Raw genomic sequence first — 20,346 nt, 5'->3', positions numbered from 1 at the left:
ACAAACGCTGCAGCGTTCCTCCAGCCGGTATTAGCTCTGCCGGTCTGTCTGGTCAGCAGGGGATACCCCACCAGCCGGAGCCCGCCGAGGTAAACGGAAGCTGAGCAGAGAGGAAGGGAGGAAAATGGAGCTGGGAGGGGCTGGGGAGGGGTGTGGAACCACAGACCTGGATTTCACTGGAATAAAGTTATTCCTAGACAGTACAAAGGAAGAAATAAAGTGTCTTATAAATGGGGCTCTGGAGACCAGGCTGAATTCTTCAAAAATCCAATAGAAATAACAATAATGATAATCATCATCGTTTGATAAACAGAAGTTATAAACTACACTTTGCTGTCAACTGATCTGCCACTATTTCTAGTTATTTCTTCTGTTCATTAGCAGATTCTATTAACCGCCACTTTTCAGAGCGACCACAGCGAGCAAGCCGGAGAGGTGAGGTTAGGAGGCGCGCCTTTGTCTCTGCGGAAAGCCAGTCTCGGAGCCGGGGTGGAAGCTCCCACCCTTCCCCAGTATGCCGGGGTCCTCAGGGTCCTCGGATGAAAGCCTGCAAGAAGGCAGAGCCCGAGAGCACTGGTCACCAGCTCCTCCCACGGTGGAGTCAGGACTGAGAAGTCTCAGCTAGTCCTAGATAAACCTCACAGGGCTGAAACGTCGCGGCCAATTTGTTTCCCCGTGTGTACTGCAAAACTCTGGTTTGGCCTGCCACCAGCCCTCCCCCTTTCTGTCCCCTGCTTCAGCCAGCCACACAACTGGAAGAAGACCTGAGAGTCAGGGCCACGGTGAAATACGTGCTCCTGGGATGGGGGTAGTCAGTCGTTCACTTCAGCAAGGCACAAGCTGGCCATACGCGTCTTGGGCCCCGAAGGCTAAAAGGACTGGCAAATCCAGCGTTTCCTCCTTAATGTGCTTATGAAATGAGTCATTTAGAATTGAAGAGAAACCTCCCTAAGCCCGGCTTGGGAGTGGGGGTGGGGAAAGCTAAGGCACATGCTGACAGGAAGGACAGATGATCAGCCACATGACAGTGGTGTTCCCAACAGAATAAAGACCCGTGTCCACAGGGGAAAGTTTCAAAACATCCAAACAGTATTAGAGTGGGTTATCAACAGCAACAAGTAAGATGTGACAAGAAGATTTTACTCTCCTGAAGACATTCTCCTATCTTCAAAGCAAGTGACTTTTGCCGCCTTAATCCTGACAGTGAAGGATCTGTGGATGTTGATGGGGACACAGATAAAGGATTTATCTGAGGGGCAGAGAAAGCAGAGACGGAAGATCCTGAACACTGTGGTTTCTTATGTGGAGTCAAAAGCGGAGCGCTCAATTGTGGACCCTTCCCTCCGCCAGCAGGAGAGGGAACAACGATAAGCGGCTGCTGCCCCCTAGAAGCTACCAGGGACATAGCACCTTGCTCCACAGACAGAGATGAAAGATCCTATTATCTCGCCTCCATCCCGTAGCCTGTCATTAGTGAGGTACATGGGTGCAGAAGCCTCCTCCAAGCACGAGGAGGCCCACATCACCTCTGATAAATTAATAGGTGCCTTTTCAACAGCTAAGATGCATACAAAAGACTCCAACCAGCCAGAGCGCGTGAAGGCAGAGGCTTCAGAGGAAGCACAGACTCACCAGGCAGCACCTGAACAAGCCAAAGCCCTCTCCCAGACTTCTGTGCTCTGCGAGGCGGGCACGCTGCCCCTGCCTGCCCTCCCACCCTGCTCAAGTGTGACGGAGAGAAGAGCTCAGCAGTGCGGGCGTTAGGGTTTACATCCCAGCCCTGCCGCGGACTAGCTGTGGAACCTGACTGCCCTGGGCTTATTTCCTCATTGTAAACTGAGGAAGAGTGATCCTCGCCGGTTTGCTGGGATGAAACAAGATAACAAAAATAAAGGAAACCAGCACGGAGGCCAGCACATCATACGGCAGAAGTCCTCCTGGCCTATGTGATCAGAGCTAGCAATTGGTCAGTTAACTGAAAAATCAGTTAAAGCAGGGAATCATTAAAAACGGGGTCTTATCTACATACCTTAAACGTTTCACATTAACTTAAAACCTATAAACAAACCTGCAGTCATTTGCTAATCTTTTGATGTCGAGCCAAGACCTTTTCTTTGAGTGTGGGACCCACAGACCGGAGTTCCCAGACGTCTTTCTTGCATAAACTTCACCCATAACACACCCTTCACAATTTCTAAGGCAAAGCGAGCCCTTAAAAGACATTAGCAAAGCAAACTGAAGTACAGAACACTTCTAGATTGTTCCCCACTCACACCTAAAAAGACAGCAATCTTTTTAGCAGTTTGCATTCACCAAAACATTCAGCTTAGTTTTCACAGAACCCTCTTTTTACATTTATGTTTACAACATTTATAGATCACTCTGTTCACATTATATTTCACCTGTTTATAGCATATTTAACAAAATTGCCTAATTCGCTAACAAATCAACTGGCCCACGGGTTCAAGACAAGCTGACGCCCTCCTGGTCTGCAGAAGGGGTGTGGGTGTGGATGTGACCAGCCAGGAGCTGCCCAGTCAAGAGCACCCAGCGCCATGACAGTGAATCAGTTTCTAATGAAAGCTCTGGACACTTTCTTAAAAATATGTATTTATTGGTGCTGCCGCTTCACTTCATAAGAGATCTGATATGAGTCAAAGAAAAGGATACAGCAAACAGAAGGTATGAGGAAAGGGGAAAAAAAAAGATGTTTAATGAATGCTGTTTACTCTTCCGCTTCTCCATCAAAACCCATTTTCAGCAAACTGTGGAAAAACTAAGCCATGTATATACGTATGATCAACTTGTGTGCCTGATTCTATCAGCAGCTCCTCCCCTCCAAGCTGGAAAAGGCAGCCCTGCCCCTGAAGATGCTCTTGCCATGGCCTGACTGGACCACAGTGGACACACAGAGAAAGGCCTCTTGGTGCTACCCCAGGGCACCACCCCGCAGACTCTGTGAGCACAAGCAGGAGACCGGGGCCACCAGGGCCACCAAAGGCAAGAGGCCACAAAAGCGGCAGCACGTCTTCTCCCCGACAGGGGCAATCTAGCCCCATCCAGGGGGGCCAGGAGTCGGCTCCTGTCGGTCTCGGTGTCAGGGAGCACCCCACGCAGATTTACTTCAAGCATCACTCAGCGTCGGCCCCATCTCTAGACTGTGCAGACAAACTCATAATGGCAGAGAGAAGATTTGTGGAGCAACAGGCATAAATCTTGGTTATAACTACAAACCATAAAAGAAAGGAGAGCTGGGAGGGAAGGAGGGAGGGCCGCAATCACGTCCTTCTCCAAAGCACCACTTTATCTTCCCGCAGCTTCTCAGCGCAGAGTGGGGTTAACTACAAGAGCGGATTTTTCAAACCCAAATTGGTCTGCGTGGTTTGACAATGGGCTAAAATATTTTAAATTGAAATTATCCTCAAAAGCAGAGGGCACACGGCTGCCCTAAGTATGACATTCAGTGCTTCACAAACTGGGGGCTCGCAGGGGATTTGCTGAGTTTGCCACATGGAATACCCACCTTTAGGTCACACTTTAAAAGCAGCTTTTGAGTAAAAATTCTTTCAAATAAGATAATGACTGATTTAAAACAACAGAAAAACATTTTCAGAAGGTCACCCTGCCCAATAAGAGCTCTATACATCCCAGGCCCAGCCAACACCTGGGGAGAACTCTGAGACTGTGTCTCCAGGACGAAAGGGAGAAAACGAAACCTCTTCTCAAAGATAATGAGGATGGTGACAAGATGAAAAACCCAACTCCCCTGATCACTGTGCCTCTGAAAAAAGGCACTTGAGCTGAGACTCAGCTCCCTGGTTCCCACTCCAGAATGAGGACACTGTTCAGTTACCTAACAGTCAGGGCCTCTGATTCCAGAAACTACAGCAAATATAAAGTATCAGCACAGAAGCCAGAAACCCAAAATACAAACAAAGCTGCCTAACAATCTCAAATTCCATTTCTCTAATGATTACTCCTAAGCGTTCCGATTCATCTAATAATTATTCGTAAAAGGATACCTTAAAACTGAAAAAACCACCTCTTCATTTACCTGAAGGAGGAAGGAACTGAAAGGGCACAGCCTCGTCTACTCGACAAACCTTCTCAGTCTGTAATTGGAAGGACGGAGTAGGAAGAGGCAGTAATTTCAAAATCAGTCAGTAGCCTAGAGACGACAGAGAAGCCGCCCAGAGACGGAATGAGGCTTTTCTCAAGTTCATCCATTTCAGCATTTAGTTCTCTCCAGCTTCCTCCCCGCATCTGCAGGACAGGCGGGAATCTCAGGCACCCTCCCGACAAGGGGTGCCAGTGTTAAAAGAGCAGCGTTTTCCACAGGTGACGAGGGGGGAGAGGGGAAGGAGGAAAGCCAACATTTCCTCCTACCTAGGTGCCCAGGCCTCCAGCCCAGCACCCTGAGTCTGGACGCACGGCAGCATCCCAACCCGACGGGGGAGCACCACAAGCCCCACCCTCTGGCTGCTGACACTCGATTTAGGTTCCAAGTGTCTCACACAGCAGCCGTGAGGGGTGCCTCCTGCCTTTGGTACCATAAGTACCAAATCTTCAGATGATTCACTTTTTACAAGTAAATAAATAGAGCATATTTAGGGTTATCCCTATAATATCACCCCCAGTCACTGCCTCTAGGCAAACCCTGAGTGGGAAACAAGAGGTGGAGATTACAGTTCACTTCAGCAAACCTAACTCTGCTACACCCACAGAAATCAACCACTACAGACCCTTTAAATAATAATGCTTCATACTTTAGATTTGCCATATTTATTTGTTCTTCCTGGAAAAATGACAATTTCCTGAAATCTCTAAGTGGCTAGTTTTATTACCCCTGTGCTTGTAAAACACTTTCATGAATACACTATTAAAATCAATTTTATTTCCCCACCAAGTGCTTTGAATTTTGTAAAATAAATATATGTGTGTTATATGTTCTGGATATACACATACACATATATGTACATGAGCACATACACAAAGAAATGCATCGAGCGTGTGAATGTCATTCTTCAGAAATGTTTTGGTGGGGAAAAAGCATAAGAATCACCTATCCACAGTGAGCCCACCAACAAGTATACCCAAATATCAATACTTGAACCACAAAAAATAGAAATATAGGGGAGACTGTGCCAGAAGTACGTGCGAGAGGTCTCCAGGAGACAGGCAACCAGCCACAGCTTTCTTAAAGAGAAGCTCACAAACTAGCTCCCTGAATTCATCAAGATATTAATGGCCTTTTGATTACCAGCCTCTGGTTAACTGACTTAAAAACCAAAGAGAAAACCTAAGGTGTTCCAGCAATAAGGTGGATGAGCTCCCCAGAAGGGTGGAGATCAAACACATGATGCAGAACCACCCCCTCCCCCCCTCAAGGTTCTGTCTTAGCCTCAGGGAGAAACCTGGGGATACATGATACTTCGATAAATGGGGCTTCCCTGGTGGCGCAGTGGTTGGGAGTCCGCCTGCCGATGCAGGGGACATGGGTTCGTGCCCCGGTCCGGGAAGATCCCACATGCCGCGGAGCGGCTGGGCCCGTGAGCCATGGCCGCTGGGCCTGCGCGTCCGGAGCCTGTGCTCCGCAACGGGAGAGGCCACAACAGTGAGAGGCCCGCATACCGCAAAAAAAAAAAAAAAAAAAAAAAAAGGAACTCAGGGGAAGGTGAGGGGAATGGGTGAAAATGGTCAAAAGGAACAAACTTCCAGTTATAGAATAAATAAGCCATGGGAATGCAATGTTTAAAAAAAAAAAGAATTCAGCATACTAAAAATATTAATCCTAGGGAAGGTGATAAAGTAGAATTACCATCATCATTTATAAAGGTACATTAATTATAGTTTGGCATTATTTTGGTAGAGGGATGCAGGGAAAAGGATAGAAACAAAAAACAAACAAAAAAACAAAAAACAAAAACAAAACCTATACCTACAGGTTACAGGAAGAGAAGATTCATCCATTAGAAAGAAGTTGGTGTTAAAGAGCAAAACGCTGAAATTCTAGTTTAGCCCAAATCCATAGGTGTTGTATGAAGTAGGTAAGCAATAGTATTGCTAAATGTTGAGGAGCCTGTTGTATTGAAACAAGGGAGCATATTTATTGCTGCTTCAAATACCCTAAACTCATATGACTAGAAGGACTCTCAAGACATTACTTAACCCCTGTTTCTGTATCCAAGCAAGACAGGAACCGAGTTACTCCAGGCAGACAACTGTCCATCCATTCTTACAGATCTATTGACTAGGCAGGACTTGATCCTGGCGGAGCAGTGCAGGGACCGACCCAGAACCTCTGTGACGGCCCGAGCACATGCCCACACAGGTGATGAGAAATCGCGGGTCTATGGGAAACTGACAGAAGGTTCTGAACGGGTCTGGGAGAAGCTAGAGGTCAGTACTCTGGAGCTTGCCCTGGGAGGCAAAGTTCAGTGAACAAAGTATAAAGAAAAAGTAATCAGCCATTTTAACTCTGGCAAAGAGTTCTGTCATTAACAAACAGAGAATTTCAACTGGGAGCTTACAGAATTTATCAAAATGAGTCTGTTTACCAATCACCAGCCCTGAGGACATCATGACATTATAGAGCAATTATCTCACTAATGTGGCCAGAGTTGCTGGGTTGGTTCTTTTGGGAGCGGAGGAGGGTTGAAGGGGTAAGAGAAGGTACGTGCAGTGTCACTATGCGGCTGGAATCAAGACCAGGGATGGCTAACACAAATGTGTCAGTTAGAGACCACAAGACCATACTTAACTCAAAATCACAAGCCAGTTTTTATAGCCCAGAGAGGACAGATATGAAAATCAGGCCCCCCCTTCCCTAGCAAATAGAGCAAAACAATGACGCAGACACCCAAATACATCCACCGAACAATGAAACTTGCACTGTACTGACTAGTCAGTAGAGCCTCTTGTGTTGTAACTCACTTTTTTAATAAAGGGAAAAATTCTTCCAAAGTGCTCATCTAGTTCTGAAAACAAAGAACAAGATTATTTGCCTTCAGCATCCCATGCTTAGCCTTTTTAGTGTAGAGAACAGGCAGCTTCCATTAAGGAATTTTGTGGAAAATATGCACCCCACTCAGTTAAAAACAAAACCAAAAATAACTGAGCACGGTGCTCCCTCAACACTGGACTATCCTACTCCTCCAGACCTGGCTTCAAGTTTCACAAAAACCATCCCTAAGCACCCCCTACCCCCAGAGGACTCTTCCTTCTCTGAATAATGAGGGCTCCCTTATACTCCCAGCCAGGCAATTCTGCACCAAATTATATACAATTTTGTACTGTTTGCTAAAATTATATACAGCCTTGTGCTGTTTGCTAATTGTTTCGCGTGTAACAAATGCATTTTCTTTCCCAAATAAGATATACAAATTACTTGGGAAGAAGGCTTAGCTTTATCTTCAATTGTCTGTTCCTGAGCACCCAGGAGACAGCTAACACACACGGCCTGAGGAATCTCCCCTGGGAAGGTGTGACTTGGGCTGAGTGCCTCGGGGCTTTCTGTGGGTGGGCGCTCCCACCCCATCACTTCTCTGGCACCCTATGACTCTCTCCAGCCTGCTGCCAGTTCACAGCAGCTCATCCTCTGCCCCCGACCTGCCACACAAGCCGTCACTAGCCCTCGGAGGCTTCTCTGCCTGGCACCCTCCCACTGCCACTCCCAAGAGGCAGAAGTAGCTCACACAAGACCATACAGCTCGGCTGGTGCCCTCATTTAATCAGGCTGCTGACCAAAAGCAATAAGGGCATGACTGAGAGACTGTGGGAGTTTAATATAAAAAAATTAATTAAAAAAAAGAGGGGAAGGAGAAAGCGTCTACCTTTTACTAGGGCCCTAATTACACAACTCACAGGATCAACCCAAATGAGATGGGAGTTTATTTGGGTTTTTTTTTTAATTATTGTTGTTTTATATATATATAAATTGCTGCTATGTGTTTTCTTTCCTCTGAGCAATTATGCAGCAAGTACGTAAAGAGGGGAAAAAATATTAATTAAATATAAGTAAATTGTAGAGCGGGCCTTGAGAGAATGAGTCTGAACTCTGGACGATCGCGAGCTACTAGGGTTTGAAGACTGCTCGGGGCCTCCCAGAAAAGAAAGAAATAAAAATACAACCAACGAACAAGCAGATGCATAGTACCGCAGGAGAAGAGCAGCGCGCAGAAACACTGGCAGAGCCAAGGGGCTGCAGGGTTCCAAGTACCCAGAAACCAGTGAGGCTGCCAATTGCCCAGGGCTCATTGCTAGAAAGAATGCCCAGAAGTTTATACAATCATGCCCCAAAAGATGGTCCAGCCACTCTTCTGGTGATCAGTAGTTAAATCCGTGGATACAAATGTAAAAAGAGACTGTGGAATAAAGGACTGAAGAGGACTAGACCGTCCAGTGTGAACTTCAGTCCGAAGCCAACCACAACTTCGGCCTGAGGGGCACTGAGGCAGGCGCCATGGGAAACAAGTTCCCGACCTAAGGGGCTGGCTGGCAAAGCCAAGGCTCCTCTGGCGTTTACACCACTGAGATGGCAAGGAAGAACCCAGGCAGTACCAAAAGAGAGAAATGAAGCCACTAGGGAGTGGTGGGAAGCGAGCTGTACTTGGAAAAAGCAGGTGACATGCAGTACAACAGTGCTCCCCTCAAACAGTCCTGGCAGGGCTGGTAGCACCCAGGCCTTCCTCCAGCTCGTTCAAATCCAACTTGCCTTCTGCCTTGGAAAGTCTTAGTACAGACTAAAAATCAGACTTGTGCATACCAGCTAAGGGCCTCACGTCATCCCCTCTCACTACTGCCAGAAGGAGAGGGAAGAAAAACAGGTGAAACCCCAGGCCCTGCTGAAACAAAAGCTTGGCGGTACATCCCTTGCTATCTCTATTCAAAGAAAGAAAAGGCTCTGAAAAGTTAAACCTAAAGCTGGCCCCTCCATAAAACTTATCTGGTTTGTGTGGAGCAGGTCTTTTTTTTTCTTTTCTTTTCTTTTGGCCACACCGTACGGCTTGTGGGATCTTAGTTCCCTGACCAGGGATTGAACCCGGCCCCTCGGCAGTGAAAGCACAGAGTCCTAACCAGTGGACCACCAGGGAATTCCCTGTACAGAACAGGTCTTAATACCCAGCCCTCAGGATTTGCAGCAGGCCTTGAAATGCAAAATACAATGAAAATGGGGTGGGTGGGCGGGCGGGCAGTGCTCTCACTCAGACCACCAAAGCAAAAGCACTTTGTAAAGAAAATTACCTTCAGTACTTAGTAGGCCTCTTCCCTATCAATAGTATAAGCAGATAATGTTGGAAATGAGTATCACAAACCTAATTACTGACCAGGCAAAAAGAGAACTCTCTCCCTTACCTGTTCTTCAAAGGCCACCTGAAGTGCCCTCACCCTGAGGAGCAGAACGGCTATTTCAGACAATCAAGCAGCTACTGGGTCAGGCCCAGCAACCTCACTCCAGCTCAGCCTCCAAAGGTTTCAGGCATCCCACTAATTACCACTGATTCAAACAAGTAAAATGGTGCATCACCACACCTGGGGCGGATGCTTTCCGTTCCAGAAAAGACCAGGCTTTACTAAGGGGAGATCTCGCTAATCCCTGGGTGCCAGAAGAGGAAGCGGAAGTCAGAGGTCACTCGCGGGCTGTCTCCACAGAGCACCTACTCCTAAAGGCACACTACTGATGCAACACTATAGGAGCATGAGGCTTCTGGAAACTCAGTATTTTAATTATCAGAAAATTATACTATATATCATGGCTTCTTACCAGCGGCTCTCGAGGCGTCACATTTTCACTTCCTGGAGTAGAACTTGGCTGCAAAGAAAAATAAAAACAGAAAGTAAGATCGCAGTGCCACCCAATGGACACCAAAAAAACCAAAGGTGTGCCATCACATAAACAACTACTTCTCATATTTCTCACCAGCTTTCCATACCGCAGAGTGTGCTGTGGTGGGTTACCTGTAAGAAGCAGCCCGAAGAGCCTGAATTTGCCAGTGAACATGTTTCTGGGTTTACTGTCACGGCACCTCAAGAAGGCTGCATTTAGCTTAGGAGGGCCCCCGCAGCTGAGCAGCAGGGGCTGGGGACCATCACAAAATCCGCAGCAACAGGAGAAGTCCACAAAAGGCTTTCAGTGAAAGCCAAACCTCCCTTTTGCCAGGTCTCCCCTGCCACTGACCAGTGAGAGCACAGCAAAAGTGGAGAACCAGATCCAGCCACAAGGGGGCCCCAGTTGCCCACACTCAGCATTTTCTCTGGGCATCTATTTGGAGCCAAGGAAGCAGCAAACTATGGACACTGGTTCCTATTTATCACCTGTCACTAAGGATACCAATCCCCAGTAGTAAAGAAAGCCGAGTTTAAATCCTTTTTGTAAATAAGCTAGTGACAAGCTGACAGATAAACAGAGCAACCCACAGCCAGGCAGCATGTGGCCCACTCGCCTGGCCCTAGTCTGTTTCCTTCTCTGCATCTCTCCCCTCACCCTCGCACTTACCTTCAACCCTTGGCTGATCTGGCCAAAATTCAGAGAAAGGGAGAGATAGAGACAGAGACAGACAGACTGGGAGGAAATCTACAAATCTCCAAAAGAAGGAAACAAGCAGCTTGAGAGAGTTATGATTAGTTTACTGTTACTGATGTTCAAACCAATTTCCAATTATCTACAGATAATATCCAGACAAATGAGCTAATCTGTGGGTCTCAGGAGCCAGCCTCCAAACTCCTCCCAGCTAGTCAGATGGCAAGTGCCAAGCCTCCTGGGAAAAAGGATAGAAGGCGGAAGAGGAGAAAGTCCAGTCCACAGAGGGTCCCCAAAGATTTCCTCATGCCCAGTTGCTACCACACAGTGGGCACAGGGCACAGTGGCAAGGACTCTGCTGGAAGGACTCTATCTCCTCATCCAAAGTCCTGTCTCAAGAGCCCCCTCTTCTGCCAGGACAAGAAGGTCAGCCAGCATGAAACTAACTAGAAAGTCTCAGAGAACCTGAGCATGCTTTCCCTTCCTCCCTCCCGGACTGTCCCTCCCTCCTAAGGCTCCGGGCATCAATAAGCTCATGCGTTCAGATCTCTAGCGCAGACCCCTCTGAGTTCTACACCCACCTGCCTTCCTGCCTCCTCTTGGACTTAACAAAACCCCATAACAGATTCATAATCCTCTCCCTCCGCCACACGTGTACGCTTCCACTGTTCCCCGTCTGGGTGAATGTCACAACCTTCCACCAAAATACGCAAACTAGAATCCAAAAGGCCATCCCTGACAGCTCTTCCCCTCACTTGCCAGAGCAAGTCCTGCCAATACGCCTTCCTAAATATCCACAGAATCAATCATCCACTTCTCTCCATTTCTTCTGCCATCTCTTAGGTCCAAGCTTCCAAAATCTCCTGCCTGGACCACTGCAATAGCCTTCTAATCAGCTCACGCACATCCATGCTGGCTCTCTTCTAATTCATTTTCCACACAGCAAACAGACTATCACTTCAAAACAATAATCTGATCTCATCCACCGACCGCCCCAGTAAACATCAACAACGCTAATACAGAAAAGCCTTCCCAGCTTGGCCACGCGTCTCCTCTGACTACATATCAGGTCTGCGTGGCACCACGAACCCCAGCTCTGCGCAGAACAGACATACTGGCCTTTGCTTCCTCTGTCAGTGGGACTTTGCACCAGGTATTCCCTCCCTTCCCTCTGACAATCTGATTCATCCTTCAGATTTCAGTTAAGTCACTTCTTTGGGGAAGCATTCCTTCTCTGACAGCCATGACACCATCAAATCTCCCTAATATACACTCACACCATATACCTCTTCTTCAAGGGCTGAGCAGAACTGCAACTTTAAGTGTGTGATATCCGATTGATGTCTGTGCCCCTCACCAGATTATAAACTCCACATGGGCAGAAACGGGCTGTGTTTGCTCATCACTGTATCCCTGGGGCCTAGGACAGTATCAGGCATAGATGAGGCCTTCCATAGATATTTGCTGAATGAATCAATGGTCAAAAAAGAGCAGAACAGATTTGGTTTGAATGGGTTATATAAAGCTCATTACCTTCCTGAGGGCTTCCTTCACTCCATTTGGTAAATACTAAGTGCTAACACTTATTTAGCTCCTTCTTCATTTCATTCTCATAATAAATGTATGAAATTATTGCTGATGAGGAAACTGAGGCAAGGGAGGTTAAATAACTTGGCCACAATGACTCAGGTAGTAACTGGTTCTAAGATAATTTGAGCCCTTCTACTTAATCAAAATAATTGAGTTTTGTTTAGACTACATTTTAATAGGCAACAACCATAATGCTACCCCATAAATAATAATGTAGGTTATTTGACTAGATGAAACAAACTAACACAAACAGCTTTAATATTTAGGAAGCCTGACTCTGATTTAAACCAAAACTTTCTTCCTGAGATACAACTAATCACTGAGGCATCTCCAAGGAACTTCCCTTAAAATTAGTTCATCCCCTGAATAGCTAACGTTTGCTAGAGGAAAAACTTTAAGCAACATACAGTATCAAGGTAAGTCTCTTTCATCGTACACCCTTCTGTACCTTTCTAAACTGTGAGCCATGTAAATATATTCTGCTTTAAAAAATTAAATACTGGGGCTTCCCTGGTGGCGCAGTGGTTGAGAATCTGCCTGCCAATGCAGGGGACACGGATTCGAGCCCTGGTCTGGGAAGATCCCACATGCCGCGGAGCAACTAGGCCCGTGAGCCACAACTACTGAGCCTGCGCGTCTGGAGCCTGTGCTCCGCAACGAGAGAGGCCGCAACAGTGAAAGGCCCGCGCGCCGCGATGAAGAGTGGCCCCCGCTCGCCGCAACTAGAACAGAGCCCTCGCACAGAAACGAAGACCCAACACAGCCATAAATAAATTTAAAAAAATAAAAATTAAAAATTAAATACTAAAAAAATTTAAAAGGAAGCTTCCCTTTCATCCCAACAGCCTCCTCTTCCTTGGGGACACAGCACTGATGATGGTTCCTTATATATTCTTCCAGGGATATTCAAGGCGTATAAGAAGCACACATGTGTGTGCCTATCCCCAGCAAGGAATTTAAACAGCAACACTCTTCCAACTTCTTAAAACCTCGGCTTCACAGAGCCTTCTGGGGTCTCAGCACACCAAAGCCCAACCTCCAAACTCAATCTCGGAGGCTGCTTAGAAAGGAACAAGCACTTCCACACCCGTATTCCAACTCACGGTACTGTCTGAGGTCGGTCAGACCTTACCAGTGAACTCACAGAAGACTTCTCGCCAATCTGGGAATTGCCCAGTATGATTACATTCTAGATGATTCGCCAGCTCATGCTGAAATATCTGCAATCTAAAATGGACCATCCCCATCTCCTGTTTGTGTCCTTTAGAAAACTATTCCTTGATGACCAAGACAGCCTTCATTCCTCTTTACTGCTCTGCATGATTTCCTTGATAATACCATCTGAAATTATTCATTATATAACTAGTTTATTATCTGTCTATCCTTTAAGTTCCTTGAAAGCAGGCACTTTACCACCTTAGTGAAGGCAGATCTTTAGCACTTAGAATGTCACTTATACTCAATAAATATGGGCTTAATTAATTTTTTTAATTAAAAAAATTAAACCAAAGGAACCACTTTATATACATAAGCCAAAATGAAGCAAGCAAAGGACCATAGCAGTGTCTTTCCCTGGAACATTTCACCTACAACAAACCACAAATCTGGCCACTCTCAAAGCAATGTCACGACCCAACGGTTCTCAACCCTGGGGCACAATCACCCCCACAGGGGCATTTAAAAATGTGTGGAGGTATTTCTGGCTGTCACAGTGACCAGGGAGTCCCATCGGCATTTAGAGGGCAGAGGCTTGGGAGGCTAAATGTCCTGCAATGGACACCATGAAGAACTATTCCATGCAAACACCAACAGGACCCCTAGGAGAATCCTGACCATTCCGCTTCCTCATGAGGAGGAGGAAGACAGACTCCCATCTTTTACATGATGCTGCTTCAAAAGAGGGCAAAGGGGCTTCCCTGGTGGCGCAGTGGTTGAGAGTCCGCCTGCCGATGTTAGGGGACATGGGTTCATGCCCCAGTCCGGGAAGATCCCACATGCCGCGGAGCGGCTAGGCCCATGGCCGCTGAACCTGCACGTCTGGAGGTGCTCCACAACGGGAGAGGCCACAACAGTGAGAGGCCCGCGTACCGCAAAAAAAAAAAAAGAGGGCAAAGGTCTGAGAGGGCAACTGCCTGTCAGAAGCTGAACTAAGCTCACACAGGTCCATGAGTCTCACCAGGCCAGCTTTTGTGAAAGTCCAATACTTCTCAAACAACTGCCCCTACATCGACCCCCTTTTAAGTGGTCAAGTCTATTTTCCAGCCTGAAACACATCCCTACAAATTAAATTCCAACTTAATCCTGAAAAATCTTGACAGGGTGGTTTATTTTTAAAAATAATAATAGTAAGGTTTAGCAATCACCAGCTGAGGGAGAAGTAGGCTATAAGGCAATCCGCAGTCAGGATCCTCAGGGGCTGGAATGCAGAGAGCAGGCAGGAAGAAGAGAAAAAGCATCAGAATGCTTTAAAAAACAAACAGGCAAACAAAAAAAGGCCACAGTGGCAGGGAGAGAAATGTGTCAGTTTGGTAGAGACAAAAGGCGCTCTCACTCCTGCTGTCCAGGCACTGACCTTCCCCAGCCAGGAGGTGTGCCCACGTGCTGACCTTGATGCACAGCAAAGGTCAACTGCACACACACAGCTCAGATCTGAGCAACCAGAAAAACACTCAGTTCTAGGAGCGCTCATCCTACACCTGCCAGCGACTGTGTAGCTCTGGGTATGTCCTAGGCAAGATATGGCCTATAGTTCTTTGCTGGGAAGAATAAGATTCAATTCAACAAATGCTGTTGGAGAGGCACTGGTATAGTGGCAAGTGCATGACCTTTGGCATTAGTAACTGAGGGGCTGTGGGTACACTGGTCAACCTCTCTGAACCTCAGTTCCTCATCCACGGGAATAATGGGAAGAATACCAACACCCCACATTCAGGATGAGATGAGGATCATGAAAGTTATATCATTCTTCTGCTCAAAATGAACCAATAGAGTCTGCCCTATGGTGAAGTAATAGGGACCAGGTTTACCCTCCCACTGTAAACAACTGGAAAACTAAACAAAATAAATGACACCACTGTTTGCAGACATTGGACAGCAGGCAATACAGGACTTTGATTCCTGACAGAACAGAAACAGATGATGGGAGCCCCAAGACCACCCTGGCTTCTGCCAGGTTTCTGCACATTTCAGACCAAGGACCCAGGGCCGGGGCAGTGGTGGGAGGGGGGAATCCCAGCACATCACAGCAACAGATTGAGGAAACAGACTGGAGTTCAGGGAGGCTAAGTCAGCTGAAAGGTGCAGGACAGGGTCCCAGCGAGGAGGGAGCTTTGCAGAAAGGGAGCTCCAGAAACCTGCACAGAGGTTTCCTTAAGTCTGTACTGAATATTAAAATTTGTACATGCACAGAATGACACTCGAGACTGAAAAAAAGATTGATGAAGAAGCTGCAAGCTGAACAGTTCCCAGAACCCTCATAGGTCTCACAAGTCCCAAGCACCAGAGTTGAGCATCCTCCCTGCTCTATCAGGGCATTCAGTAGACACCTGGAAAGGCCACATCTTGGTGGGCGGGGGGGGGGGTGTCAGATCACCCCTAGGATAAAAACGACCCTAGATCAGGACTTGAAAGAATCAGAATGAACCAAAAGTAACTTAATCACCCACCAGAACAAAACTCAACACTCTTTAAAGTAAGATCGCAATCCAGACCCTCAATGATGTAAAATTCACAGCACTCAGCACCTAATCAAAAATCTCAACATGTGTCAAGAAGCAGGAAACTGTGAGCTATAATAATAAGAAAAATTAGAATAATTAGCAAACAAGAGCATTAAGACAGGTGTCATAACTTTATTCAAGAATTTAACTCATTTAAAAAATACAAATATCAAATCATGTTGTACACCTGAAATTAACATAATGTATGTCGAGTAAACCTCAATAAATAAAAAAGAATTTAAAGGAAAACATGATCATAGTAAGGAGAGAAATGTGAGGTATAAAAAGAAAATAGAACTTCCAGAGATGAAAAAACATATCTGAAATAAAAATTTCACTGAATGGTAATGACAATAGGTTAGATACTGCAGAAAAAAAAGTAAGTGCACTTGAAAACACAGGAACAGAAACTGAGCAAAATGAAGGACAGAGAGGGGGAAAAAAGACCAAAAAAAGAAAAATATTTGAAGAAATAATGGCTGAAAAATTTCCAAATTTGATGAAAACTACAAACTCACAGATCAAAGAAGCTCAACACACTCCAAGAAGAACAAACACAAAAGTGACTAAGGTACAGGGGAAAATCCTATAAGTAGCCAGAAAAAAATTAATCAAAATTAAGAATGACTTCAGACTTCTGATCAGCAACTGTGCAACCCCCCAAAAAATACAATGGAACAGTATCTTCAGCTCTTCCTTGGCCTGCCTACAGAGGTGGCAGCCACCATGGCCACCCTCAAACCCCTCGTGAAGCTCAAGATTGTCAAAAAGACCAAGAAGTTCAACCCATACCAGTCAGACCGATATGTCAAAATTAAGCGGAACTGGCAGAAATCCAGAGGTACTGACAACAGGGTGTGCAGGGAATTCAAGGGCCAGATCTTGATGCCCAACATTGGTTATGGGAGCAACAAGAAAACAAAGCTCATGCTGCCCAGTGGCTTCTGGAAGTTCCTGGTCCACAACTTCAAGGAGCTTGAAGGGCTGCTGATGTGAAACAAATCTTACTGCGCTGAGATTACTCCAAGAACTCAAAGCCACTGTGGAAAGAGCAGCCCCGCTGGCCATCAGAGTCGCCAATCCCAAAGCCAGGCTGCACAGCAAAGAAAATGAATAGACAGGTCATGTGCACACTATGTTTGTGTTTAAAGAAAAAAAAAAACCATAAAAACTCAGCCATCTGAGATTTCAATAAAAACAAATAGTATCTTTAAAATGCCCACAGAGGGTGGGGGGGGGGGAGAGATACAACATGACTGTCAACCTAGAATTCTATATCCAATGAAAATATCTTTCAAAAATGAATACAAATTAAAGATTTTTTCAAAAGGAAAAAAAAAAGCTAGAATTTGTCAACAGTATACCTGTACCACAAGAAATGTTAAAACACTCCAATTAAAAGGCAGAGCAGAGATTGTCAGACTGGGTGGGGAGAAAATGCAAGAAGGAGCTATATATTGCAGACAAGAAACCCATTTTAAACAAAAAGACACACATAGCTAAAAGGCCAAAGGATGGAAAATGATATACCATGCAAACACTAATCATAAGAAAGCTGTAGTGGCAATATTAATCTCAGGCAACTTCAAACTAAAAGATATTACCAATGATAAACAAGGACATTTCCAAAATAAAGGAGTCAGTCAAGAAGACATAATAATCCTGTATAAGTATGCACACATAATAGTTTCAAAACACATAAAGTAAATCAGACCGAATTTAAAAGATAAAAAGACAAATCCATAGTTATAGTTGGGGACTTAAATAATCTTCTCACCTTAATCAGAAAGTCAGTAAGGATATAGAAGACCTAAATAATGCTATCAACCAACACGGCCTAGTAACATTCGCAGAACACTTCACCCAACAGCAGCAAAATATACCTTACAGTTGACCCTTGAACAAGGGAGTGAGGGAGAGCGACCCCCACACAGTCAAAAATCCACATATAACTTTACAGTTGACCCTCCATCTCCAAGGTTCCTCATGCACAGACTCAACCAACTGCAAATAGTGTAGTAGTGAAGAATGTATTTATTAAGGAAGCTTTTAAGTGGACCTGCACAGTTCAAACCTATATTGTTCAACGGTAAAATGTATTTTCAAGTTCATAAGGAAAATTCATCAAGACAGACCATAAAATAAATTCACAAGACTTGAAATCATATAGAAAATGTTCTCTGATCACAATGGGATTAAACTAGAAATCACAGGGAAAAAATACGGAAAATTTTCAAATGTTTGGAAATTAAACAGACTTCTAAATAATCTATGGGTCAAAGAAGAAATCACAGGGGAAGTAAGAAAATATTCTGAACTGAATGACAATGAAAACACAACACATCTAAATCTGTGGAATGCAATGAAAGCCGTGCTTAGAAGGAAGTTTACAGTTTTAGTTAGTGACTTTAGAAAAGAAGCTAGAAAAATAGAACAAATGAAACCCAAAGTAAATAGTAAGAAATAAAATTTAAAACTTACAAACAGAGGAAAATCAATGAAATAAAAACTGGTGTTCTGAAGAATACTAAAATGGATAAATCTGTATGCAGACTGATCAATTAAAACAGACATTAATTTCCAATATTAGGAATGAAAAAGGGGAAATCTCTGTGTATTTTATATACATTTAAAAGATGGGCTTCCCTGGTGGCGCAGTGGTTGAGAGTCTGCCTGCTGATGCAGGGGACACAGGTTCGTGCCCCAGTCCAGGAAGATCCCACATGCTGCGGAGCGGCTAGGACCGTGAGCCATGGCCGCTAAACCTGCACGTCTGGAGCCTGTGCTCCACAACGGGAGAGGCCACAACAGTGAGAGGCCTGCGTACCGCAAAAAAAAAAAAAAAAAAGATAAGGGAGGGACTTCCCTGGTGGCACAGTGGTTAAGAATCTGCCTGCCAATGCAGGGAACATGGGTTCAAGCCCTGGACCAGGAACATCCCACATGCCACGGAGCAACTAAGCCCGTGCGCCACAACTACTGAGCCTGCACGCTAGGGCCCGCGAGCCGCAACTACTGAGTCCGTGTGCCTCAACTACTGAAGCTCGCACACCCAGAGCTTGCAACAAAGAGAAGCCACCACAATAAGAAGCCCGCGCACCGCAACAAAGAGTAGCCCCTGCTCGCTGCAACTAGAGAGAAAGCCCACGTGCAGCAATGAAGACCCAATGCAGCCATAAGATAAATAAATATTTTTTTTAAAAAGATAAGGGAATATTATGAAAAATCTTACAAACAAATGTGACAACTGCAAATGACTACAAATTCCTTCAGACACAATATGCCAAAGCTGACCCTAGGAAAAAAACAGAAAAGCTTAATAGTCTTATATCTGTTTTTAAAATACATAATTAATAATTTAAAACATAATTTTAAAATACTTAATTTAAAAAGAAATTAAGGGACTTCCCTGGAGATCCAGTGAGTATGACTCCATGTTCCCAATGAAGGGGGCCCAGGTTCAATCCCTGGCCGGGGAACTAGATCCTGCATGCATGCCACAACTAAGAAGTCCACATGCCGCAACAAAGACCGGGCACAGCCAAAATAAATAAATAAATAATAAAAAGAAATTAAGTTTACAACTAAAATTTTAAAAGAAAACTCTAGGCCCAGGTGGCTTCACTGGTGAATTCTATCGAATATTTAAGAAAAAAATAATAGCAGTCTTATAATAAACTATTTCAGAAAGTACAATAGAAAAAAAAGGTCGGGGGGGTGGGGGCTCCCTGGTGGCCTAGTGGCTAGGATTCCGGGCTTTCACTGCCGTGGCCCGGGTTCAATCCCCAGTCTGGGAACTGAGATCCTGTAAGATGCGTGGCACAGCCAAAAAAAAGGTAAAAATTCCCAATTCATTCTGATAGGCCAGCATTACCTTGACAACAAAACTAGACATAGATTTCACACACACACACACACACACACACACACACACACAAACTATAAATCAATATCCCTCATAAACATAAATGTGAAAATCCTTAACAAATTATTGCCAAATCAAATCCAGCATTATACATCAATAAAAAGGGTAATATATCATGACCAAGTGGAATTTATCCAACAAATGCAAGAGTGGTTTAACATTTGAAAAATCAATCAACGTAAATCCCATATTAACAGAATAAAGGAGGAAAACAATAGAATCAACTCGACAGACAGCAAAAAGAGCACCTGACAATATTCAAAACACATGATTAAAAAAAAGGGCCTCCCTGGTGGCGCAGTGGTTGAGAGTCCGCCTGCCGATGCAGGGGATACGGGTTCGTGCCCCGGTCTGGGAGGATCCCATATGCCGCGGAGCGGCTGGGCCCGTGAGCCATGGCCGCTGAGCCTGTGCGTCCGGAGCCTGTGCTCCGCAACGGGAGAGGCCACAACAGTGAGAGGCCCACGTACAGAAAAAAAAAAAAAAAAAAAAAAAAAAACTAAGCAAATTAAAAATAAAAATTGAATCCCCTCTACTAGATAAAGGGGACCTTCAAAAAAACCTTTATGGCTGGGACTTTCCTGGTGGTGCAG

The 20,346-nt window shown here is 45.2% G+C and overlaps 1 protein-coding gene and 1 pseudogene across 3 annotated transcripts in view; one reads left to right on the top strand and one right to left on the bottom strand.

The window, feature by feature from the left end:
- Positions 1-20,346, bottom strand: part of PEX14 (peroxisomal biogenesis factor 14) — a 138,910-nt gene that overhangs the window by 110,869 nt on the left and 7,695 nt on the right. Inside the window, exon 2 of one of the 2 annotated variants that reach the window (XM_082616341.1) lies at positions 9,764-9,811. The exons of the other annotated variant lie outside the window; for it this stretch is intronic. Within the exon in view, the coding sequence (XP_082472467.1) occupies positions 9,764-9,811 (48 nt within the window). The remainder of the gene's footprint in view (positions 1-9,763; positions 9,812-20,346) is intronic. 2 annotated transcript variants of the gene reach the window in all.
- On the top strand, positions 16,115-16,945 carry LOC309800584 (large ribosomal subunit protein eL32-like; annotated as a pseudogene). The gene has a single exon. The product of its transcript is annotated as a large ribosomal subunit protein eL32-like (transcript).

The sequence above is a fragment of the Mesoplodon mirus genome, assembly GCF_964341445.2.
Source record: "Mesoplodon mirus genome assembly, chromosome: 3".
Classification (NCBI taxonomy): Eukaryota; Metazoa; Chordata; class Mammalia; order Artiodactyla; family Ziphiidae; genus Mesoplodon; species Mesoplodon mirus.
This window is presented reverse-complemented; position numbering and strand designations above follow the sequence as displayed.